Source organism: Corvus moneduloides, chromosome 33 (genome assembly GCF_009650955.1).
Source record: "Corvus moneduloides isolate bCorMon1 chromosome 33, bCorMon1.pri, whole genome shotgun sequence".
Lineage (NCBI taxonomy): Eukaryota > Metazoa > Chordata > Aves > Passeriformes > Corvidae > Corvus > Corvus moneduloides.
In genome coordinates, this window is record NC_045508.1 from 86,482 (window position 1) to 111,627 (window position 25,146).

Genomic DNA, 25,146 nt, shown 5'->3' on the forward strand with positions numbered 1-25,146 from the left:
CTGGGGAGGTTCTGGTTTTCCTGCAGCTTTGGGGACGGATTTGGAGCGTTTTCCTGCTGCCCTTTGGATGGAGATGTTGTCGGCAAACAGAGCCTTTGGAATGTCCGGCTCCGGCCGTCGGGATTGGCTGGAACGCTGCACCCGAGGACAAAAAAGTCTTTTGTGGTCAAAGTCCCTTTTCAAAACTCACAGGATCGAATGCGGGAACTTGTGGAGTCTGTCCCCTCACAGATGTGGAAAAGATCCGTGTCCAGGGAATACAGAAATTCCACAATTCCATAATCCACGTGGAATTTAACATGGATATTCGGGATCTGGCTGTTCAGGAAAGCCTGGCTGGAATAGAAACGTCCACGCTGAGGGGTTTTTTGGAGAACAGTGAGCTGGTGGTTTGTTCTTGATATCCCCCCGGGAATGATTCCAGGTTGGAATTTCTTTTTGCCGTGATGGGAATTCCTGTTATCTGTGGGTGGTTTTAAGGGAAGTTGTTAAAGATCATTTCATTTTAATTTCTTTGCTGCCTTAATTGAATGAATCAAACAATCTGCTCATGCCTAAAACAAGCCTGTAACTGGGATTTGGGACCTTTTTTAACAGAATGAGCCATGGAAATGTTGGTTGTGATTTCCATGGAATTTATTTTGATTTTCCCTTTTTAAAATTAATTTTTAGCCATTTTTTTGTTTTGGTTTTTTTTTTTTTTGAGAGGTTTTATTTGAAGGAGCATAAAACAGAAATGAATCAAAAACCAGAGAGAAATGGCTCTGGAGCTTTGCATCCTTTCTATTCTTCCTTCGTTCATCCAAATTCTCGGAAAAGGGAATTTGCACTGGGGTTAATCATTCAACACAAACATCAGGGCGGGAGGTCTGGCATCCCACAGTCCCAATCCCTACTTTCATTTTTGGCTCTCTGCTGCCCCATGCTTGGCCTTTAGAAGATTCCATGCTCTGCTTTCCTCAGGAATGCGGGGCTGGACATGGATCAGCCCCCACAGGGATGGGAGCAGGAGTGGGAAAAGCTCCTGCAGGACAACCAAGGCTCCAGCGTGGGGGAGAGGGGCTGGAAATCTGGGAAAGGTCCCTTCCAACTCGGGGTATTCCATGATTTTATCACTCAGGTTGCATTTGCCAATCCCATGCCGGGAGGAACTCAGGGAATCAAAGCGGGATGTCCAAGGAGCTCTGTCCTGCCCAGGGAAGGGACTGGGACAGGAGGTGGGAAGAGGGGCTGGGAAGCTGGGAAAGGCCCTGGATGAGCCCAGGTGTGTCCAGGTGGGACCCGGCTGGGATTGGGAATGGCAGCAGGAGCAGGACAGGGATTGTCCCGCTGTGCCCCACCTGGAATTCTGGGCTCCATTCTGGGATCTCCAGGTCCAGCATGGACGCGGAGGGGCTCGAGCCTATCCAGAGCTGGGAGCAGAGCTGGGGATTCTTTGGCTTCTGGGAATTCTGAGGATCCGTTCCGGAGGTTCCGGCTTCTTCCTCCACCTGGCACCAGAACTTTCCATGAGGCCAACAGGAGTCAGGGAATCCACCTGCAGAGTTTCAGGGCACAGTGGATGTTTGGGAGCAGGATTGGGAAGTGAAGGAGCTTTTTAAGGAATTCTGGCTCCGTTTCTCCCCTGCCCGAGGTTATCCACATCTGCCTGGGCTTGGATTTAGTCTGGGAATCACAACTCAATTGCCGGAATTTCGTTACAAACAGCTGCTCCTGCCCTTTTCCTGATTTCCCTCAAAGGGGCTGAAACACCTCGGAGGATTTCCCCATAAATGCAGAGAAACCAACGGCTCTGGTTCGATTCCCTCTTCCCGCTGTGTGTCTGTGCTTGGCAGGAGCCTGGTGAGATTTTCCCTGGATATTTGGGTTTTTGATGTCTTCCCGAGCTGCAGAACGATGGGATCCAGATTCCGGCCGGCAGTGACTCTTCCCATCCTTGTTTTCCTGCAGATCATTCCCGGGGTCACAGGTAATCCCTGGTTCTGTCCCAATCCCAATTTTATTTAGGAAGGGAATTCATTCCCAGCCTAAATCTGTTTGTTCTCCCAGCTCGTTTTCCTGGCATTCCCACATCCCAGTTGCCCACAGGAAGCGCTGATGGGAACTTTGATAAGCACCAACTCCCAACACCGTTCAAGGTCCCTTCCAACCCAAACCATTCCAGGGCTGGATGATCCCAGCATGGGCAATTTTCCCACCTCTCTCTCCTCGCAGGCCAGTACAGCATAATTCCTCCTGACAGCCCCGTCCTTGGAGTCGTCGGGGATGGAGCCGTCCTGCCCTGCCAGTTACAAGGCAGAATAATCCCGGAGAAACTTTCCATCCAGTGGATCTTCTCTGGGAGCTCCACAGAAAGTGCAGTGGCCACTTTTGATGGGAAAACCCCTCAGAATCCATTTCTGGAGTTCGAGGGCTATCGGGGCAGGACGGAGTTTTTCCCATCAGAATTCCACCAGGGAAATCTGTCCCTTCTCCTGAAGAACGTCCGTCCCTCGGACCAAGGGAAATACACCTGCAGCGTCTTCCTAGAGAACTGGTATGACCAGGTCATGGTGGAACTGGATGTGGCAGGTGGGTGCCAGGGAAGGAATTCCTGCATTTTCCCATGAAGTCAGAGGCATCCCCGGGAATTTCCCCAGGATATTTGGGTTATGGATTTCTTACCAAGCTGTGGAACAATGCGGGTCCGCATTCCGACTGTTCCCATCCTTGTTTTCCCCAGGTAAATCTGGGGTCTGTCCCGGCCACAATTTGGCTCAGGAAGTTCAGTTTTGGATTCCAGGATTCAGGACAGACAGGGATCGACTGGAGAGGGTGTGCAAGGATGAGGAGGGGTCTGGATGAGGAGAGACTGGGGGAGCTGGGCCTGGTAATCTGGAGAAGGGAAGGTTGGGTGGGGATTGCATCAATCCATACATATATCCCATCAATCCATACAAATATCAATCCATATAGATATCCCATCAATCCATACAAATATCAATCCATACATATATCCCATCAATCCATACAAATATCAATCCATACAGATTTCCCATCAATCCATACAAATATCCCATCAATCCATAGAAATATCAATCCATACAGATATCCCATCAATCCATATGAATATCCCATCAATCCATAGAAATATCAATCCATACAGATATCCCATCAGTCCATACAAATATCAATCCATACAGATATCCCATTAATCCATACAAATATCAATCCATACAGATATCCCATCAATCCATAGAAATATCCTATCAATCCATAGAAATATCAATCCATACAGATATCCCATCAATCCATACAGATATCAATCTATACAGATATCCCATCAATCCATACAGATATCCCATCAATCCATAGAAATATCAGGCCATACAGATATCCCATCAATCCATACAAATATCCCATCAATCCATGCAGATATCCCATCAATCCACAGAAATATCAATCCATAGAAATATCTCACCAATCCATACAAGTATCCAATCAATCCATACGGATATCCCATCGATCCATAGAAATATCTCATCAATCCATACAGATATCTCATGGATCCGTACAAATATCCCATCAATCTGTATAAATATCCCACTAATCCATACAGGTATCCAATCAATCCATAAAAATATCCTATCAGTCCATACAAATATCTCCGAGGGGAAGAATTTCTGTCCAGGAAGGGAAAGAGCTGGAAAATTCTGCCCTGTTTTCCACCCAGTATCCCAATTGTCACCTGCTCGCGGTGTCATCCCACTTTATTGCAGCAACAAATTTCCCATCAGGGCGATCCTACCTGAGCTAAATTCCAGCTTTTTTGTGGAGAGAACAAAGTCCTTCCAAAGGTGTCTTTGGATTGATGGGAAAGTTACACAAATGGAACAGGAAATGGTGTCAAAATCCCTGATTTTAATGGTTTCACCCCAATTGGCAGCTGAGCCCCTCCCGGCCCCTCACTCCCCTTCCCTTGGGGGAGCAGGGAGGAATTCCAAGGAAGATTCCTGAGTTGGGATAAGAACAGTTTAATAACTGAAATCAACCCAAATCAAAACAGGAAAAACTGGGAGGAGAAAGAAAACGACACAAAGAGAGAGAAAGAAAAGCCATGAAAAACAATGGATGGTTGGCATCATTCCCAAATCTGAGGCAGCTCCTCAGAGAAATTAACTCCATCCCAGCAGGAACCAGGATGGAGAGGAAGAGCCATTTCCCAGCAATTTAATGGGAATTAGAGTTAGAAATCTGATTAATTTGCAAATTATCATGGAGAAATCCATGGAGACTTCCTGCCATGAGCCAGAGAATCCCGGGATGAGTTGGGTGGGAAGGACCTTCAATCTCATCCTGTTCCATCCCCTTCCATGGGCAGAGGCACTTCCCACTATTCCAGGATGTTCCAAGCCTTGTCCAAGCTGGCCTTGGGCACTTCCAGAGATGGGGCAGCCACAGCTCCTCTGGGAATTCCATTCCAGCCCCTCTCCGCCCTCCCAGTAAAGAATTTCTTCCCAATATCCCGTTTGCTGAGGGAATTCCTTGTGTGCCCTTTGTTGGAGCTGGATTTTTCCCGCTGTGCAGCTCAGGGTGCCGAGCCCTCGGTTTTCCTGGATGGACACGCTGGGAACGGCATCAGCCTCTCCTGCAGATCCCAGGGATGGTTCCCGGCGCCCTCCGTGGTTTGGCTGGACAGCCAAGGCCAGACGCGGCCGGAGGAAGTGACCACTCGGAGCACTCCGGGCCCTTCCTCCGGCATCTTTGATGTCGTGAGTTCCATGAGCCTGGAGCTGGGATCGGACCGGGAAGTGTCCTGCAGGGTGGTCAACGAGGTGCTCAACGCCACGCGGGAATCCCGAGTCCGGATTGCAGGTGAGTGACCCCTGAGGGATCAGCCGGGATTGGGTGGTGGCTGCTGTCCCTTGTGTCTCCATTGACCACGGAACGATCCTGGGCCTCGGGATCAGCCGGGATCGGGCGGTGGCTGCTGTCCATTGCCCTTGGAGAGATCCCAGAGCCCCAGTCCCAGGCCAGTGACCTGTGGGAAGATGAATAATGTGGGAACAAATCCCTCGTTGTGTCCCGGTGCATCCGAGATCCATTTTAGCTTGGAGAGGGAAGGATTGGGACATTCCAGTGGGAGAACACAGACCCTGCAGTGGCCTGGACACGAGGAGGGAGGGAGGGATTGGGACATTCCCATGGACATTCCCAGGATCCTGCAGTGACCTGGAGATCCCTGTTTTCCCTCATCTCACAATTCCATTTCTGTTCTCCAGATTCCTTCTTCCCTTCCACATCCCCCTGGATGATCTCTTCCCTCATCATTTTATGTGTGGATTTGGGAATTCTCGGGGCCACGGTTTATAAAATGAAACGTGAGTATTCCCACTTCTAATTCACCACAAGCCCAAATCCAAATGAAAATGTTAAATTAAAAATAAATGTATTTAAAATAAATGTCACTTAATTCTATTTATTTATATTTATATATTTCTTTTATTTTAATGTTTTAAATTTGATTTGATTTTTAATTATTTAATTTAATTTTTTCCTATTTTAAATATTTTATTTCACTTCTAATTATTAATTTTAACTACAATCGTTATGTTTTTATTATCTTTATTAGTTTTATTATTTTTTATTATTTTTGAAGTATTATTATTATTGATGACCTTAAAAGAAACATTTCCACATCAGATTCAGAAATGTGGGATTGAGAGGGAGACGGAAAAACTTAATGGGTGGAGAATTAAATTCAGGATTCAGGATGCCGGGATGATGGGATATTTACAGAATATTAATGAAGTTCCTGGGATTGTGGATTTTGAATACATTTTTCATTATAAAATGAGAGAATTTGGAATCATATTTGAAAGATGGTTTTTGTTAAAAAATAATGGGGATTGTTTGTTTTTCCAGGCAGTTTAATGGAAACCGGGAAAGCAGGTGAGGAGGGAAAAACGCCATAGAACCTCTAAATAGAAACGGAAATGAGATATTTAATATGAGACAATAAATATGAAAGAGAGAGAAGAACTATATTATATGTATAGTAAATATATTGCAATATATTTCTATTATTATATCGATTTATGATGTATAAATGTAGATATTAATATTTCATAATACAATTCTAAGATATTATTATAATCTATTATATTAAATAATACCATTATAATATGCTGTTATTATGGTTATATTATATTATTATATTATAAAAACTATATATATTATGCTTTTAATATATATTATATTATATTATAACAATTATATATATTATAGATGTTATTTTATATATAATTATAATAATATATAATATAGAATAAGTTTATACATAGTATATATAATATAATATATATTATAATATATTATTATAAGTATATTATCTATTATATATAGATTTTTTTCAAAACTGATACAATTATTTTATACAATGTGCAAATATAGAGCAAAATAATATTATTAAAAGCATGTCTGGATTTATATATATTTATTATAGAAGTCTATTTTATATGAAATGGAAATTTATGAAAGGAAATAGAAATAGATAATATATCGTATATAAAAAATATAAAAATAATATATAAAAATGGAGTGTATATAAAATATAATTTACAAAATATATCGAGATAAACTATATAGAAATATTTTATTCCTATTTCACTAATAAATGTATAATACACAATATGAAATAGACCATAATAGAACTTCCAATACACAAATCGATTATATAAATATCTATTGCCTGAGATATGAATATAAATTATATAAAATAGAAACCCACGTCAAAGATGAAAATAAATAAAAGATTCAAAAATGTGAAATCAGTAGGAATACAGAAATGTTTGCCGTGATCAATAATTTACTCCTGGATCTCTCTGATTGCAGAGCGCTCGAGGAAGGAGGCGGGGACAGGTGAAGATTCCCGGGAATCAGAGACGATTCATCCCAGGGGTTCTGGCTGCTGGGATGGGAATCCCAGCGGGATTTGGGCGCCGTTGGTCGCAGCTTTGATTTGCTGAGCCCTCAACGGCGCCCGAATTCGGGCAGATCTCGCAGGGCCATTCATTGCAGCCACCCTAAAGATAATGGACTTCAAATAATTGAATAAAATATTAAAAGTGTTGGGACGCTCCAAGGGACGGGATGGCGGAATAGTAAAAATGATAAATTAATAGAATTAACAACGGCGTTATGATTGTAACACATCGTAGTTAAAATAACATATTAACAGATTTCTAGATGATGTTCAATATATAATGTATAACGAATGCTATCGATGATGCATTAATATGTATGTTAATATATAATTAATCGATCGTGTATTTATTATATATTAATTACTTCATATAATTAATCTAGAATAGAATGCCATAGACTATAATATAGTGTATTATAATATATAATTACGTATTAATTAATATAAAATAAGAGCTGTAATTTCATAAAATATAAACGTACACAACTGTATTCTATAATATGCTATATATTATAACATACAATTACCTTACAAAATTATTAAATATTGCATAAGTAAAATATTGAACAACAATATGTTAATTACTAATATTTTATTATGTTTCAACCTTCCCATGATTCCCCGACCCATTTCCTGCTAAATTTCACCCCAAATTTTTGGCTCTTCAGCCTCAATTCCCTGTGGAATTGTGGGAACAGCAACAAGGCACTGCTGGGAGCTCAATGATTTCAACTGGAATTTATTCCCTCTTTAATTCATTCATGTTTATTTCCTCCTTAATGAATTATTTGAAATTTATTTCCTCGCTAATTTATGGAAGTCTTTAAATGACACAAGTCTGGGGCTCTTCCTGAGGGGCCTGAGGGATATTCCAAAATCCAGCTGGTGAGAAAGGGATTTTTGGAAAGTGGATTTGGGAGGTGGAGGATTAAATTAATTTAATTTAATTTAATTTTATTTAATTTTATTTTATTAATTTTTATGTAATTAATTTTCATTTAATTTATCTTTACTTACTTTTATTTAATTAATCCTTATGCATGAATTTTCATTTCATTTTTATTTACTGATTTTTATTTGATTAATTTTTTAAAATGTTATTTAAGTTTATTGAAAAAAGAGGGACTAAAAAGTGGTCAAAACCATGTCATAATTGAAGTTTTTAACAGAAATTTATCAATTAATGTCTCAATTATTTCAGAAAAAGACCGTTTGAAGGCACAGCAAGGTAAGGACAATTCTTCTGCTCCTTTCATTCTTCCAGGCTGCTGTTTTATCCCAAAAAGAGATGCGGATCGTTATATGAGGATAAAATCAAATGGATTTCTTTCCAATGGATTTCTTTTCTAATCGTTTGATTTTCCAGTTGATTCATTTCCTATTTTCCGGTAGAACTCCTTGTCAGAGCTTTAATAATTGAGGACAAAGAAATACTTTAAATCCCCATCATTTTTTCACCTAAATTAAATTAAATTAAATTAATTTTGCTCTTAAATGAAATATAATTAGTTTTACTCCTACGTTTTACTGAATTAGATTTAATTATTTTGTACTTCTAAGCTTTGGTCCTAAATTAAATTTGTTCAAGTATTTATTTAATTATTTATTTAATTATTTAATTTCACTCCTGAATTTTCATCCTGAACTAAATTTTTAAAAATCTTTAAATTTTAATCCTGAATTGACCCCCTCGGGAATTTACGGATTTTTCTCCCTTTTTCCTGGCATTTGTTGATGGACTCAGAGTCCCAGAGGAGCACAGCCGAAGCAGGTAAATCCATTTCTCCGATTTATGTAAATTATATTCAAATCAAATGCAATTAATATTAATGCCCTCACTATTAATTATCAAGCAGCTCCGAGAGCCGCTGAAAGGGCAGAAATTAAACTCCGGGGTTCTCCCACCCAACCCAATCCCAGCATTTGATCCCGGCATTGGCTTTGGGGAACTGAACCCCCCCGTTCCTCACGGGAACAATTCCAAAGGGCGAAGCGCTGCCGGGATTGCTCAGGGCTGGAATTCCTGCCCGGGGATCTCAGCTCTGCGCCGGCCCCTCGAGGGCCCGCGGAGCTCAGGGAAGTTGTTGTTTTTCCACAGGAAAGCTGGAAAACAATCGGAGACTCGGTAAGAGATTGTTTTGTGTCGGTGTCGTGTGCGAGACTGGTTTGATGTGAGGTATTCGATATCATCGCCTCATGGTGCGGATTTGATGTCGTGTGTGATATAGTGAATATTTATTAATCGAATATTAAACATTTCATATTATACGTGATGTGTGTTACATATTATACATTATTATCTAGGATATACAACATAGGAGAGAGTGTTATTATCTTCTTATTATATATGATGGATTATATGTTATATATTATGTGTTATATATTATATATTAGATATTGGATATTATGTACTATATTATATATTATATATTATGTACTATATTATATATTACATACTATATACATATAAAAATATATTTATATATTCTAAATATATGTTATTTTTAAATATATAATATATATTATGTTGTATTTATATATTTTATATATTATTTATTACTATATAGTATATGGTAATATATTCAATAAATAGTAATACATTATATATAACTGTATATTTCTATATATTGCATCTTATTGTACGTATTATAATAATATTGTAGGTATTATATGTATTATAGTATATATGTTTTAGAGACATAATATATTAATATATCACATAATATAAATTCTAAAAATAGAATTTTTGTATTTCTATTATATGGCAATCATATATCATGCATATTGCACATAATTCTTAAAGTGCTTATATTAAAAATGTCATATAATCTGAAAATAAATTATAATAAATAAAATATATTTATATTATATAGATAGATAGATAATAATATATTATATAGTATATAATATAATTATACTATATAAGAATATAATATAATGCGATAATTATATTATTCTATTATACTGCATTATATTATATTATATTTCATTAAATTTATGTGCAATAATATATATTATTATATAATGTATTATAATTTTATATATTGTTATATTATATATCATATACAATAATATATATATTACCTTGCACGTAATATGTAAAATAGATATATATCATATATCATAGTAGTGAGGTGTTATATACCCCATACATTATATTTAATGTGCTGCATATAAATGATATAGTTACATATTCTATGTACTAGAATGTTGTTATTATATAATACTCTATTTTTTATTACTATATTTGGCTATATATTATTAGATCCCATCTATTATATGAGATATAATTATACAGAACCCCACAAATAAAAACCCGGGTAATTTCATTGAAACCCACAAATATAAACCCTGCTTATTTTAATTAAACCCCACTAATTTTTTATGCTGAAATGGAATTCAAAAATTCAAATACCAACCCCTGGTGTGGCGGGATTTTCCATGGATTGGGGTTGTCTGACCTGGAAAACTCCCAGTGAAGAAGTGCCAATAACTGGAATTTCTCTCCTTTCCAGAGCGACTCCGAGCCGAGCTGGGTAAGTGGGATAAAAATTCCATTTTATTGCCCCATTTCAGTCCAATCAATTCCTTTCATTCATTGCAATCATTGAAATTGCTGCCCAACAGATCCATGAATTTCCCCTTTCCGTTTCCTTCCCGCAGATTTCTGGGAAGCCCGGAGCCACGCGGGTGAGCAGGGAATGGCGGGACACAGGGAGCGGCTTCCCGCGGGGAAACGGGAGATGTGGGGGGGATCTGGGGAAGAGATCCCTGCCTGTGAGGGCGGGGATGGATTGGAATGGAATTGCCAGGGAAGCTGTGGATTCCCCATCCCTGGAAGCGCCCAAGGCCGCGTTGGGAGGGGATTGGAGCAGCCCGGAACAGTGGAAGGTGTCCCTGCCCATGGAATTGGATGGGATTGGATGGGATTTCAGCTCCTTCCAACCCAACCCATTCCATGAATGCAGAACCTCACCCACTGTGGGATTTGGGGATTCAGGGATTTGGGAATTCAGCGATTCAGGGATCCCGTGGCCCCTCAGTTCCTCATTGGCCACATCCCCCGTTCCAGGGAATGTTTAAATTCCTTGTTGAACCACCCCAGGTCCTCACCCACTCTGGGATTTGGGGATTCTAGGCTTCAGGGATTCTGGGATTTGGGGATTTGTGGACTCGGGAATTCAGGGATTGAGGGATTCTGTTCCCTCAGTTCCTCAGTGGCCGCTTCCTTGTTCTGGGAAATGTTAAAATTCCGTTTTGACCAACACCACGACCTCACCCAGTGTGGGACTCTGGAATTCTGGAGTTCAGGGATTCTGGGATTTGGGGATTTGTGGATTCAGGGATTGTGGGACCCAAGGTTTCAGGCATTTGGGGATTCCAGGCTTCTGGGACTCAGGGACTCAGGGATTCAGGGTTTCCGAGGCCAGCCCCTCGTTTCCTCAGTGACGGCAGGGGAATGTTAAAATTCCTTGTTCAGTCAGCCCAGGAGCTCACCCACTCCGGGATTCTGAGAGAATGGGATTTCGGGATTCTGGAATTCAGGAATTTGGGGATTCTGGGATTCAGGGACCCTGGGATTTGGAGATTCCAGGACACAGGGATTCCGTGGCCCCTCAATTCCTCAATGGCGACATCCCCTGTTCCAGGGAGCGTTTGAATTCCTTGTTGAGCCATCCCAGGACCTCACTGACTCTGGGATTCAGGGTTTCGGGGATTTGTGGATTTTGGGATTCTGGGATTCGGGGGTTCTGTGATTTGGGGATTCAGGGATTCAGTGGCCCCTCGGTTCCTCAGTGGCCGCATCCCCTGCACTCCCCGGGAATGTCCCAATCCCTCGCGGAAGCCGCCGGGAGCTCCCGGGGCCGCTCCGCTCATGGGATCCTTCCCGTTCCCCGCAGTTCCCGTGGCGCTGGATCCCGAGGCGCGGCCCCTGGATCTCGGGGATGCGCAGGATCCGCTCCAGGTGCCGGTGCTGGTGGCGAGGGACGCGCTGGGAGCCGGGAAGTGCTACTGGGAGGTGGAGCTGGGCCGGGAGCGGGACTGGGCGCTGGGAGTGCTGCGGGACGGACCGAGCCTTGCCGGGCCGCATTCCCGGGATTCCCGGCATTCCCGGCATTGCTGGGCTCTGTGCGCATCCCAGGGACAGCTTTTCTCCAGCGGCAGCGGCAGCCGCCTGCTCAGGGAGCAGAGCCGGGGTCTCTCCGCGCTCGGGGTGTTCCTGGACTCGGAGGAAGAGCGGCTGGAATTTTATGACGTGGAGCAGAGGGATCTGGTGGCGGGGATGTCGCTGGGGGCCGGGGAGGATCCCTCGGGAAAGTTCTTCCCGTTTGTGTCCCAAGGGGAAGAGGGGACGCTCCGGATCCGCTCGGTGCCGATGCCGGTGCCGCTTTAAATCCGGATGGGATGAGGGAAGGGCTCCGTGGGAAGGAGGGAAGAGGCAAATGCTGGATGTCAGGGATGGAAAATTGAATCTGGGGAAAGTTGAGGCCGTGGAGGGGAAAAGAGATGGAAAGGAGGGAGGGAGAGAAGGATGGAAAAAAGAGGAGAGGGAGAGGAGAGGAGAGGAGAGGAGAGGAGAGGAGAGGAGAGGAGAGGAGAGGAGAGGAGAGGAGAGGAGAGGAGAGGAGAGGAGAGGAGAGGAGAGGAGAGGAGAATAAAAAGAGAAAATTCTAAACATTTTTTAAAAGAAATAATTGATTGAAAGAAAGCTGGGATGAGGTTCAGAAATCCCTTGGAGGAGTTCCTGTTCCCGTTCCAAACCGCGATTGTTACAAATGTGTGAATTTAAGTGGGTTTGGAGCTTTCCCCTCCTCGTTCTCCCGGGCACATTCCCCGTGCTCCGTGTTCCCCGCTTTTGTTGGGCTCAATCCCATCCCGGGCTTTGGGATGGTCAAATTCTCCCGGATTTTTTTTGTATCAATAAATGAATTAAAGTTGTTTTAAAGGCGAAAAAAAATATCGCAGTTTTGAGAACTTTGAAACTTCGGGTGGGAGAATTTGCGGCAGGAAAAGGAGATAAAAGAGGGAATTTTGCCCAAAATGGGGGTTAATTTGGCCTTTTTTTCCTGGCATCTCTGAAGAGGTTGAAGGGGGCTCGATCCCGTCTCCTTCAGCTGGAAAAACCGGGAAGAACCTGAGGAAGAAACTCCTGTGGAGTTCCCGAAACTCCTCCGGAACCCCCGGACCCCCCCCCCCCCTCCCCCCCCCAGTTTCCAGTCGGTGTCAGGAACGAACCAGATTAAATTTGGGGTATTTTTAAATTTGCAGAAATAGCAAATAAATGACCCAAAAAAACCCCCCCTCTAAACCCAAAGATTCCCATTCTCTCTCCCCTTTTCCAGGCTCAAATTCCCACCCAGGAATCTTGGGGGTCCCTGGAGGGTTCTGGAGGAGTTTTGGGATCTGCAGCGGAGGGGTCTGGGGGAAACTGGGGGGCTCTGGGGAGTGCCCAGGGGGTTTTGTCCTCAAATCCATTGGGACCGGATTTTCCTGGATAAAACTCCCACGTTTTACTGGATTTCCCTGGATAAACCCCCCATTCCTGACCGGTTTTCCCTGGATAAACCCCCAACTTTTAACCTGTTTTTCCTGGATAAACCCCCCATTCCTGACTGGTTTTTCCCCTGGATAAAAGCCCAGTTTTCACCGGGTTTTCCCTGGATAAGCCCCCCGCTTTTTACCTGTTTTCCCTGGATAAACCCCCATTCCTGACTGATTTTCCCTGGATAATCCCCCCATTCCTGACTGGTTTTTCCCTGCATAAAACCCCCATTCCGGACTGGTTTTTCCTGGATAAATCCCCCGTTTTTCCTCGGTTTTCCCCGGACAAAAGCCCTACTTTTTACCGGTTTTTTGCCTCATAAAACCCCCATTTTTACCGATTTTCCCTGGATTAAAAACCCCGGGTTTTCCCGGTTTTCCCTGGAATTCTCCTCCGGGAGCCTCCAGGAACCTCCAGAAGTGTCGAGGGATCCCTTTTGTGCCCTCTGGGGTGTTTGGGGGGTCCCCTTTGTGTCCCCCCCCCCCCGGTTTGGGGTCACCCCCGCCCCACCCGCCGCGGGCGAACAGAGTGGGCGTGGTCTCCCGCCAAGGCCCCGCCTCCTTCCGCTTCTCGCGCTTCCATTGGCTTTTGGAGCTGTCAATCACGCCCAACCCCGCAGCACACTGGGGGCGTGCCCTCCCGCCCATGTCCCGCCTCTTTGCCCTATCTCGCTCTTCCATTGGCTATTTGCGCTGTCAATCAGGGCCCCAACCCCCGCCCCAGCCCCGTGCGTGGGCGTGGCCTACCGTGACTGACAGCGCGCTCGCCCAATGAGAGGCGCGGTTCCTCGCCACCTCCCCGACGTACGGCGGGACCGGGGGGGGGAAATTTGGGGGGGGTGAGAAATTTGGGGGCGTCGGGACCCCCCGGGACCCCCCGGGACCCCCCCGGGACCCCTCGGGGGCGGGGCCGCGCCCGGCCGCTCCGGCCCTTTGTGTCGGCGAGCGGCGGGCGAGGGGCCGGGACCAGCTCGGGGGGGCTGCGGGAGGGACCCCAGGTTTGAGTGGGGAGGGGGCTGCGGACCCCCAGGGTTTGGGGGGCGGGAGGGCAGGACCCCAAGTCCGGGGGGGCTGCGGGACCCAGGGCTGGGGCGGCTTCAGGGATGGGAGGGGGCCGGGACCTGGGTCCGGGGGGGCTCCGCGACCCCGGGTTTGAATGGGGCAGCGTCCAGGACCCCCGGTGTGCGGGGCTGTGGTACCCCCAGGTCTGGGGGGGTTTCAGGGCAGGGAGGGGGCGTGGGGACCCCCAGGTTTGGGGGGGCTGCGGGGTCGGGACCCAGGTTTAGGGGGGTTTCGGAACCCCAGGGCCGGGGGGAGTCGGGACCCCAATTACGGGGGTCGCGATGGACTCCGAGGGGGGGGAACTTTACAGAGGTCTGGGGGCTTTTGGGGGCAAGGTGGGGTCGGGGGGGGGGGGCTGGGGGTCAGGTGGGGCTGATGGGGGGGTCCTGGGGGTCCTCAAGGCGAGGGGGGGTTGTAAAGCTGGGGGGACCGCCAGGATGGGAGTGGGGGAGGGGTCTTTCCTTAACCATCCCCTGTCCCCCCCCTTCCCCAGATCCGCATCGGGATATTCGGGGGGGTCACGACGGAGCCCGGCAGGATGGAGACCCCCCCTCCCCGGCCCCGCTGGCGGCTGCGACCCCCGGACCCCGCGGAGGGGGGGGACCCGGCGGGGGGGGGACACGGGCGGACCCTCGGGCCGGCGGTGGCCCCGCGGCGAGTGGACGCGGCGCCTCGTCCCGGCCCTTCCCGGGGGTCCCGGGGCGGGGTCCGGGGGGGCCGGTACCGAGATGCGGCGGCTCCGGTTCCGGCAGTTCCGCTACCAGGAGGCGGCGGGGCCGCGGGACGTTTGCCGGAGGCTGCGGGAGCTGTCGCAGGGGTGGCTGCGGCCCGAGGTGCGCAGCAAGGAGCAGATCATGGAGCTGCTGGTGCTGGAGCAGTTCCTGAGCATCCTCCCCGAGGACATCCAGAGCTGGGTGTGGGTCCGGCACCCCGAGTCCTGCGCCCAGGCCGTGGCCTTGGCCGAGAGCTTCCAGCTGGGCCACGGAGATCCCGCCGGGATTTGGGAGCAGCAGGTGGGAGCGGAGAGGCGCAGGGGTCCGGACATGGGGCGGGGGGGTTCCGAGGGGCTCCTGGTCCCGAATTTGGGAATAATCCCCCCCCCCCCCCCATTCCTCCCACTACATCCCACCCCCTCAGACCTCCCCACCGTGGATTCCAAGCTCATTCCAGAGGGAAGCCCCCAAACAGAGACTGGAAAGGGGGTCCTGGGTGCCTAAATCCGCTTGGCAGCTTTCAGGAGTCCTGGGCCCCAAAATCCCCTCTGCGTCTTGGGGGGTCCTGGGAACCCAAAACCCTTTTGGGGCCTTCAGGGGTCCCAGGCACCCAAACTCCTTCCACAACTCCTGGGCATCCCCAGCACCCAAATCCCCTCTGCAGCTTTTAGGGGTCCCAGGCCCCAAAATCTCCTTGGCATCTTTTGGGGGTCCTGGGCACCCAAATCCCCTCAGCAGCTCCGTGTCCCTGTTCCCGCGTGCCCCAGGTCACCGTGCGGGTGAAGGTCGAGGATGTGGCCCCCGGGGACATGGAGGACCCTGGAGCTTTGGGGGTCCCACCGAGCCCCCTGTCCCCATCGGAGTCCCCCCGGGAGGAGGCGGCTCCGGGCAAGGAGAAGGCGGTGGCCGAGGAAGAAGAGCTGCGGGAAGGAGGTACGGGGATGGGGGCAGGAGACCCTTCACCCACCCCAAAAATGGGGTGAAGGTGCTGCCACTGGAGCTGGGGGAGCTTGGAGGTGGTGGGACCCAAAAACCATCTCAGTGGCCCCAAAAGTTGTCTTCTGGGGGTCAAAACCATCTCAGTGGAGCCAAAACCAAAATCCTGGGGTCAAAACCCATCTCTTTGGGCACAAAACCATGTCCTTGGGTCAAAATCAACTTTTTGGGGTCAAAACCCATTTCACTGGGACAAAACCACCTCACTGGGTCAAAACCCATCTCTTAGGCTCAAAACCCATCTTGTTTGGGCTTCAAAACATCTCTTTGGGTTCAGAACCTTCTCCTTGGGATCAAAAACCGTCTTGGGCTCCAGAACCATTTTCTTGGGTCAAAACCCATGTCCTCGGGCCAAAATCATCTCCTTGGACTCCAAAACCATCTTGGGTCAAAAACCATCTCCTTGAGTCAAAAACCGTTTTGGGTTCAAAACCATGCCTTTGGGTCAAAACCAATTTTTTGGGGTCAAAAACCATCTCATTGGGTTCAAAACCATCTCCCTGGGCACAAAATCATCTCTTTAGGCTCAAAAGCCAGCTTGGACTCAAAACCCATCTTGCTGGGCTCCGAAACATTTCCTTGGGTCAAAAACCATCTCAGTGGCTCAAAGACCGTCTTGGGCTCAAAACCATCTCATTGGCTCAAAACCATCTTGGGTCAAAAACCATCTCCTTGAGTCAAATCCGTTTTGGGTTCGAAAACATCTCAATGGGCACAAAATCATCTCCTTGGGCTCCAAAACCGTCTCCTTGGGTCAAACCCCGCCTGATTGGAGGTCCAACCTCACCCTTCTCCCCATGGTCCTGATGGCCTCCCATGGGTGGATTTGGGGGGTCAGTGGTGGGAGCCGGACCCTCCCCACGTGCACCGGAGCATGGAGGGGCCGGAGCCGGACATTCCCCATCGGGAACCACCCCATGGACCTCATCCTCTCCCCCACAGGTCCCATCACAGCCCCAGAGCTGCCCCTTCCCCAACCCCAACACCCACCCGACGTCCCCAGAGCCGCGATTCCCGCCCGGAGAGGAACCCCCCGGCGCCAAACCCAGCGGGACCCCACCGCTCCCACGGGAAACCCCACGGAGGACGCCGGGAGCGCGGAGAAGCCGCCGGAGCGGCCGTACCCCTGCGGGCAGTGCGGGAAGAGCTTCGGCCGCCTGACGCACCTGAAGACCCACGAGCGGACGCACACGGGGGTGAAGCCGTACGGCTGCGGCGCCTGCGGGAAGCGCTTCGGCCACCTGTCCACGCTGACCACGCACCGGCGCCTGCACACCGGGGAGCGGCCGTACGGCTGCGGCGCCTGCGGGAAGAGCTTCACCAACCCCTCGGACCTGAACAAGCACCAGCGCTCGCACACCGGCGAGCGGCCGTACCCCTGCCCGGCCTGCGGGAAGCGCTTCAGCCAGCAGTCCAACCTGACCATGCACCGCCGCAGCCACACCCAGGAGCGGCCCTACCCCTGCCGGACGTGCGGCAAGAGCTTCAAGTACCTGGCGGATCTGACGGTGCACGAGCGCTCCCACACCGGGGAGCGGCCCTTCCCCTGCGGCCACTGCGGGAAGAGCTTCAGCAACAAATCCTCGCTGGCCCGGCACACGCGGATCCACGCCCGGGCGGCGGCCAGGGACAAGTGACAGCGGGCGGGCGATGGGCGGGGGGCGTTGGTGGCCGTGGGGGGACAGCGCTGGGTGGTGGAGCTTGGGGGGGGTTGGAGGAGGGGGGATGGGGGGTGTGGTGGGGCCCCACGAGCCCTGGGGCTCCAGAACTTGGCTCCCTGGTCCCGGAGATGGGAGCGATGTCCCTCAGGGGCTGGTGGCCCCGGGACTGCCCTGAGGTGGGTCAAACACAGATGATGATGGACGTGAGCTGATGTTTGATGTCTCCCATGACCTGGTGGCTCCAGGATCCCGTTCCCTGCTCCCAGAGGTCCAGCAGGGGTGGTGGGATGATGAGTTGATGTTCCCATGACCTGGCGGCTCCATGATCCCGTTCCTTGCTCCCAGAGGTCCAACACAGGTGGTGGCACCATGACTGATGGGCTCCACGAGCCTGGTGGCTCCAGGACTTGGCTCCCTGGTCCCAGAGAGGGGACACAGGTGAGGGATGTCCCCCAGGACCTGGTGGCCCCAGGATTGTTCTGAAGTGGATCAAACACGGATGAGGATGGACATGAGCTGATGGTTGACTCCACAATCCCTTTCCCTGCTCCCAGGGATCCAGCAGGGATGGTGGGACCATGACTGATGGGCCCCATGAGCCCAAGGCTCCAGGACTTGGCTCCCTGATCCCGGGGATGGGGCACAGGTGAGGGATGTGCCCCACGGCCTGGTGGCTCCGTGATCCCATTCCCTGCTCCCAGAGGTCCAGCATGGGTGGGATTGGTGTCCCCCAGGAGCTGGTGGTCCCAGGACTGTCCTAGAGTGGATCAAACACGGATGAGGATGGACATGAGCTGCTGGTTGACTCCACGATCCCTTTCCCTGCTCCCGGAGATCCAGCGTGGGTGGTGGGACCATGGCTGTTGGTCCCCATGACCTGGTGGCTCCATGATCCCGTTCCCTGCTCCCAGAGGTCCCACACAGGGGGTGGGATGTTCCCGTGACCTGGTGGCCCCAGGACTCCCTGTCCTGCACCAGCATTGGCCGACCCCACCCGGCCATTCCAGGGGGTCTCTGGGGGTTCTCCCGAGGTTCTCCCGGGGGTCTCAGGCTCTGCCCTCCCCCAGCTTTCCCCTCCTTCCCTGGAACAATGGATTTTTGTCCCTTCTTGGCCTCGTGGTTCAACTCGTGTGAGGGGGAGGGGGGTGAGAGCCAAAAATTCCTGTTCTTCAGGAAACCCGGGATCTCCCCAAATCCCTGTGCCCTGTAAGGGACACACCTCCCACCCCCAGGGAATTCTGGGCTCTCCCCAAATCCCTGCATCCCCTGCAAATCCCTGCCACTCCCATCCCTCTCAGGGACATCCCCCTCAGGAAATTTGGGGTCTCCCCAAATCCCTTCTTACCCCTCCCAGGAAATTTGGGGTCTTCCCAATTCCCTGCCCCCCCCCCCCCCCCCCAACTCCCTGGACCCCCTCAGAATTCCAGGACCCCCAACCCCTCTCTCCCTCCCAAGCCTGGATTGTTCCAGAGACCCCCCCCCCCCCAAAATCCCGGACATTCCCCCGGCCTTGGAATGGGGTTTATCCCTTGAATTTTGGCTTTTTCCCCCCTCCGGAGTTCCCCCAGGTCCCTTTGCATCCCTTATTTTGGCTTTTTCCCCATTTTCCCTCATCCCTTTGCTTCCAAAATCCGTGACTCCACACGTGGGATTTTTTTTGCTCTGCAAACGATTTTCATGAGAAACAAGAGGGAGAAACCAACACAGACACAGGGAATGGGAATTGTGTCCATCCCGCTCCAGGGGGAGGGAGGGTCCAGCTGGAGAGAGAAAATTTTGATGGAAAAAGAAAAAGGGGGAAATCATGTAGGAAATGGATTTTCCTGTATCCTGTGCCAGTTTGGGGAATCTGGGGGCAAAAAACAGAGACTCTTGAGGGCAAAACCAGCGTTTTCCTGGATTCCGTGGTTTCTGGGGGTTTTTTTTGGGAGAAAATGGACAATTCAGATGGAAAACGCCACATTTTCCTGCATTGTTGCCACGTGGTTTGGGACTGGGATGAAGGTTATACCACGAAAACCAAAAATACGGGAGAAAAAGCACCAAACCCAGCGATTTTCCTGGATTCCGCATCGTTGCTGGAGTTTTTTTGGGGAGAAAACTGGAAATTCCACTGGAAAAGGCCGCATTTTTTTTGTGGTTTCAGACAGGGATGAAGGTTCTGCCATGAAAATGAAGAAGACTGGAAAAAAACTCAACAAATGCGGCAATTTTCCTGGATTTCATGGTGGTGTTTGAGGTTTTCTGGGAGAAAAGAGGAAATTCCGCCACATTTCCCTGTGCTGTTCCAGGCAGGGGTGAAAGTTGTGGCACAAAACTGAAAAAGATTGGGAAAAAATCCCCCAAACCCGAGGGTTTTCCTGGGTTTCCCGGTGTTGTTGGACTTCTTTGGGAGACAAACAGCCAGAAAACCACATTTCCCTGCATTTCGGGATGAGGTTTATGCCATAAAAGCCAAAAAGGTGGGAAAACCGCGCCGAAGCCAAGCGTTTCCATGGATCTGCTGCCGTCGCGTTCCGCGGGGGTTATCTGGGGGAAAAACCAGCGGGAAAAGCCGAACTCCAGGAGTCGCCCCATCCCTAATGCGGGCAGGGGGGGAGCTCGGTGAGCTCCCGGCAGCGCTCGAGGCCGGCGCGGACCCCGGTGACCGCCCGGCTCCGCACCCAGCCCGCGATGACCACGCGGTGCTGGCGGCCGGAGCGGAATTCCCGGGTGAGCCAGGCCGAGAAGGGGACGCGGAGGTCGCGCCGGAGCCCCCGGAGCACCACGGCGCATTCCGAGCGCGCCGGGATCTCCTCGCGGACCTCGTGGACGCGCGACACGAACTCGCTGGTGCTGGCAGCGCCCGCCCACGGCACGGCCGTGACATTCCCTAAATCCCATCCCGTCGCCGTGAGAAGCAGCGGGGCCGCCCGGAGCACTCCGTGCGCGGCCGCCAGCGCCGGCAGCTCGGCGCTCCAGTCGTGCTCCATCTCCGTGGCCTCTTCCAAGGTGACGGATTTTAGGGCGGCCCGGCAGCCGTCGTTCCTCGCCAGGACCTCGGCCAGCGCCGCGTCCTCGAAGAGCTCCTGCGCCGCGCTGCCGTTGTAGGACACGTTGGCGATGGAGACGTCGGCCGGGCCCTGCCGGACCACCAGGATCTGGTACCACTTGTACCAAATCTCCTCGCCTTGCACGGCCACGAACAGCGCCTGCTGCTCCTTGGAGGCTTTTCCCAGCCCGTCCTCGCTCCGGCCCACGAAGAGGTCGGTGAGGGGACAGCCCTCCACGGCCCCCTCGGGGGTGCTGCCGAAGGACGTGTCCACCCAATCCAGCGCCTCGAAGCCGCCGGGGTTGACCAGGATGTGGAATTTGGAGTCTCTCTCCTCCTGTTCCAGCCACGGGGAGAAGCAGAAGGGGCCCCGCTCCGGGTCGTAGGCGCCGAGGTTGCACTTGTGAGCCCGGGTGGAGCAGACGTATTCCAGGCGGCCGGAATGGCGGTTCCAGTTGGAGACGGCGTCGGCGGGGAGCTGGCCCTGGAAAGGCACCCACTGGAGCGAGGATGGAGCGTCCTGGGAGCGCTTCCGGCGCGGAGGGAGCCGGGCGGGAGCTGGAACGAGGAGTTGTGGGGTTTGGGGAAACTGAGGGGGGTCCGTGGGTCGGGGGCTGGGACTGGGATGGACTGGGAGGGGATTGGGATATACTGGGATGGGACTGGAAGGGGATTGGGATATACTGGGATGGACTGAGAGGGGACTGGAAGGGGATTTAGTGGGAGAGACTGGGATGGACTGGAAGGGGATTGGGATATACTGGGAAGGCACTGGGATATACTGGGATGGACTGGGATGGGACTGGGAGGAGATTGAGATATACTGGGAGAGACTGGGATGGGACTGGAAGGGGATTGGGATATACTGGGAGAGACTGGGATGGGACTGGAAGGGGATTGGGATATACTGGGATGGACTGGGAGGAGATTGGGATATACTGGGATGGACTGGAAGGGGATTGGGATATACTGGGATGGACTGAGAGGGGACTGGAAGGGGATTTAGTGGGAGAGACTGGGATGGACTGGAAGGGGATTGGGATATACTGGGAAGGCACTGGGATATACTGGGATGGACTGGGATGGGACTGGGAGGAGATTGAGATATACTGGGAGAGACTGGGATGGGACTGGAAGGGTATTGGGATATACTGGGAGAGACTGGGATGGGACTGGAAGGGGATTGGGATATACTGGGATGGACTGGGATGGGACTGGAAGGGGATTGGGATATGGTGGGAAGGCACTGGGATATACTGGGATGGACTGGGATGGGACTGGGAGGAGATTGGCATATACTGGGATGGACTGGGATGGACTAGAAGGGGATTGGGATATACTGGGATGGGATTGGAAAGGGATTGGGATAGACTGGGAGAGACTGGGATGGCATTGGGATATACTGGGATGGCACTGGGATATACTGAGATGCACCAGGAGGGGACTGGGATATACTGGGATGGACCAGGAGGGGACTGGGATATACGAGGACGGGACTGGGATGTACTGGGAGAGGGCTGGGATGAACTGGGAGTGGACTGGGAGAGACTGGGAGGGAATTGGGGTGCACTGGGAGGGAACAGGGCACGAGCTGGGAGGGCAGTGGGATGGACTGGGATGTACTGGGAGGGAAAGTGGTGTCAGTGGGAGAGGACTGGGAGGGACTGGGATATACTGGGACATTGTGGGATCGGGCTCCATCCCGGGACTCACCGGGGCGCTCCGCGGGGCTCCTTCCCGGGGCTGGCACCGCCGCAATTCCCGGAATTCCCGGAATTCCCGGAATTCCCGTGCCAAGGACCAGGAGGGCGGCGGCGGCCAAGAGCTGGGGGGGACCCGGGAGGCGTCACCTTCCCCCATCCCAAATTCCCGAGCCCCAAATCCCCTTTTCCCGCCGGGTTTTGGGCTGAAACCCCCCCGGATTGGTCCAGTTCCACTTTTTAACTCCGGGAAAAAAAGCCGGGAAAGGGAAGGGCAGGAAACGCGCCCCCAATTCCTCCATTTCGGAGCGAATTCCATTCATTTCGTTATTTCATGGAATTTTTTAAAAATTGCCATATCTGGGCGCTGCGAAAAATCCCCCCCCCCCCCCCTTTTTTTTCTTTTTTCCCCCCAGAAATGGTTAAAAATTCCCAGAATATTCCAGAAGGGACCGGGCCGTACCTGGAGCGTCGGCATCGCTCCGGAGCCGACGGAGCCTGCGGAAAAATCCGGGATTTTCTTCCAAAATCGCATCAACTTCAGGAGCCCCGGGGCCACGACCCTCCCCAAATCCACATTTTGGGGTCCCTTTCCCCAAAATCCACAATTTGGGATCCTTCCCTTCCCAAAATCCACAATTTGGGTTTCTCCTCTTCAAATTTTGGGGTCCCTTTTCCCAAAATCCCCATTTTTTGCTCCCCCTCCCTTCAAATTTTGGGGTTCCCCCCCTAAAATTCCACATTTTTGTGGCTCCCTGGCTCCAACCTTTGGGGTTCTCCAAATATTGGGGCTCCCCTCGATTCCCAGCTCCACATTTTGGGATCCCCAGCTCAAATTTTGGGGTCCCTTCTCCCCAGTTCCCAGATCCGAAATTTGGGGCTCTCCCAGATCCCATTTGGGGCTCCCCCAGTTCCCAAATCCGAATTTTGGGGTTTCCCCCTCCCCGGCCCCACATTTTGGGATTCCCCAGCTCCAATTTTGGAGTCCCTTCTCCCCAAATCCACATTTTGGGACTCCCCAGTCCCACATTTGGGGCTCCCCCAGTTCTCAGATCCAAATTTTGGGGCTCCCCTTCCCAAAATCCACATTTTGGGACTCCCAAGTTTTGGGGTTCCCACGTCCCAGTTCCTCATTTTGGGGTTCCTCCTTCCCAAACTCCACATTTTGGGCTCCCCAAACTCCACATTTTGGGGTCCCCCCTCACCTGTGCTCCCGTTTCCAGGTAAATCCCCTTTTTTTGGGGTGTTCTCAGCCGGTTCTGGTGTTTTTCGCGTTATTCAAGCCCCGAAAACGCCCCCAAACCCCCCCAGGAAAAACGTCAAAAATGCAAAAAAAAAACCCCAAAATAGAGAAGTGGGATTTTGTGGGGGATTTTTTCCGCTTGTTGAGGACTTTTCACTTCACTTTTCGGGGCTTTTTTTAACCTTCGGGCCCCAAAGAAGGTCAAAGAACCCCAAAACACCGCTGGGAAATTGAAGATTTTGGGAGAAATCCGGGGATTCCTGGTTTTCCCAGTGGTGAGATTTTTAAAAAGTCACTTTTTTTTCTTAGGAATCATCTTCAAAAATGAGTCAGAAGCCCCCAAAACTGAGCTGAAAGACCCCAAAAATGAGTCAAAACATCCCAAAAAGCACCAAAACACCCAAAACAATGAGTCAAAACATCCCCAAAAATCACCCAAACACCCCAAAAATGAGTCAAAACATCCCAAAAAAATCACCAAAACACCCCAAAAATCACCCAAACACCCCAAAAATCACCAAAACACCCCAAAAATGAGTCGAAAGATCCCAAAAAATCACCAAAACAACCCAAAAATCACCAAAACAACCCAAGAATCACCCGAACACCCCAAAATCACCAAAACCACCCCACAAATGAGTCGAAAGATCCCAAAATATCACCCAAAAGTCCTCAAAATGAGCCAAAACACCACAAAACGAACCCCAAATCACCCCCAAGACCCCAAATCAGCCCAACACCCCCAAAATTCAGATAAAAAATCAAAAATTTTCCAAGTTTGGGGGGTTTCTAACCCAAAAATGCCTCTCCTCCTCCCCCCCCCCCCAAAGTGACGTCTCCAAATCCCCCCCGGGGACCCCAAATCCCCCCCGGGACCCCAAATTTCCCCCCCCACCCCCCCAAAGATCCCGAACTGAGCCCCCCCCGCCCCCTCCCAGTGCTCCCAGTCCCGAACTGGGACCCCCAGGAGGGAACCGGAGCAGCCGCGGGTCCAACGAAACTTTATTGGGGGACGGGGAACACCCCAAAAAATGGGGGAATGACTCCAAAAAGGGGGGGGGAGACCCCCGGGAGGGGGGAATTTGCCCCAAAGTAGTGTCGACGTCCCAAAAAAACGGGGAAAGACCCCAAAAAGGGGGGAAAGACCCCCGGGGGACCTGAAAATCTCCTAGAAAAGAGTGAAAATCCCAAATAAAGCGGGAAAATCCCATTGAGGGGGATCAGAGACACCCA

The 25,146-nt window shown here is 50.3% G+C and overlaps 3 protein-coding genes and 1 long non-coding RNA gene across 9 annotated transcripts; 3 read left to right on the forward strand and 1 right to left on the reverse strand.

Annotated features, from left to right (window-relative positions):
* The first annotated feature begins 189 nt into the window (after window positions 1-189).
* Window positions 190-12,531, forward strand: LOC116437147 (butyrophilin subfamily 3 member A2-like). Of its 6 annotated transcripts, XM_032094727.1 has the most exons (13): window positions 191-424; window positions 1,836-1,969; window positions 2,215-2,571; window positions 4,567-4,854; window positions 5,262-5,360; window positions 5,905-5,931; window positions 6,874-6,900; window positions 8,166-8,192; window positions 8,709-8,735; window positions 9,063-9,089; window positions 10,480-10,500; window positions 10,628-10,654; window positions 11,866-12,531. In XM_032094727.1, exons 2-13 carry the CDS (start codon window positions 1,897-1,899, stop codon window positions 12,357-12,359), a joined length of 1,494 nt encoding a protein of 497 aa, XP_031950618.1. In that variant the 5' UTR covers window positions 191-424; window positions 1,836-1,896; the 3' UTR covers window positions 12,360-12,531. The 6 variants fall into 6 exon arrangements, with proteins under 6 accessions (XP_031950620.1, XP_031950618.1, XP_031950619.1 ...); XM_032094729.1 differs by lacking the exon at window positions 5,905-5,931 and having other exon boundaries at window positions 190-424; XM_032094728.1 differs by lacking the exon at window positions 10,628-10,654.
* Window positions 12,532-14,355: 1,824 nt separating this feature from the next.
* LOC116437162 (zinc finger and SCAN domain-containing protein 22-like) lies at window positions 14,356-17,953 on the forward strand. The gene is made up of 4 exons (XM_032094765.1): window positions 14,356-14,505; window positions 15,063-15,582; window positions 16,050-16,215; window positions 17,221-17,953. Exons 2-4 carry the CDS (start codon window positions 15,298-15,300, stop codon window positions 17,913-17,915), a joined length of 1,146 nt encoding a protein of 381 aa, XP_031950656.1. The 5' UTR covers window positions 14,356-14,505; window positions 15,063-15,297; the 3' UTR covers window positions 17,916-17,953.
* A 47-nt stretch (window positions 17,954-18,000) lies between these two features.
* LOC116437188 lies at window positions 18,001-19,444 on the forward strand. Its single transcript, XR_004237209.1, has 2 exons — window positions 18,001-18,207; window positions 18,287-19,444. It is a non-coding gene; the product is annotated as an uncharacterized LOC116437188 (long non-coding RNA).
* Window positions 19,445-20,361: 917 nt separating this feature from the next.
* LOC116437158 (natterin-3-like) lies at window positions 20,362-24,304 on the reverse strand. Its single transcript, XM_032094758.1, has 4 exons — window positions 23,876-24,304; window positions 23,134-23,168; window positions 22,684-22,795; window positions 20,362-21,528 (listed from the first exon to the last, which is right to left on the reverse strand). The coding sequence occupies exons 2-4, from the start codon at window positions 23,146-23,148 to the stop codon at window positions 20,519-20,521; spliced, it is 1,137 nt and encodes a 378-aa protein (XP_031950649.1). The 5' UTR covers window positions 23,149-23,168; window positions 23,876-24,304; the 3' UTR covers window positions 20,362-20,518.
* Window positions 24,305-25,146: the final 842 nt, after the last annotated feature.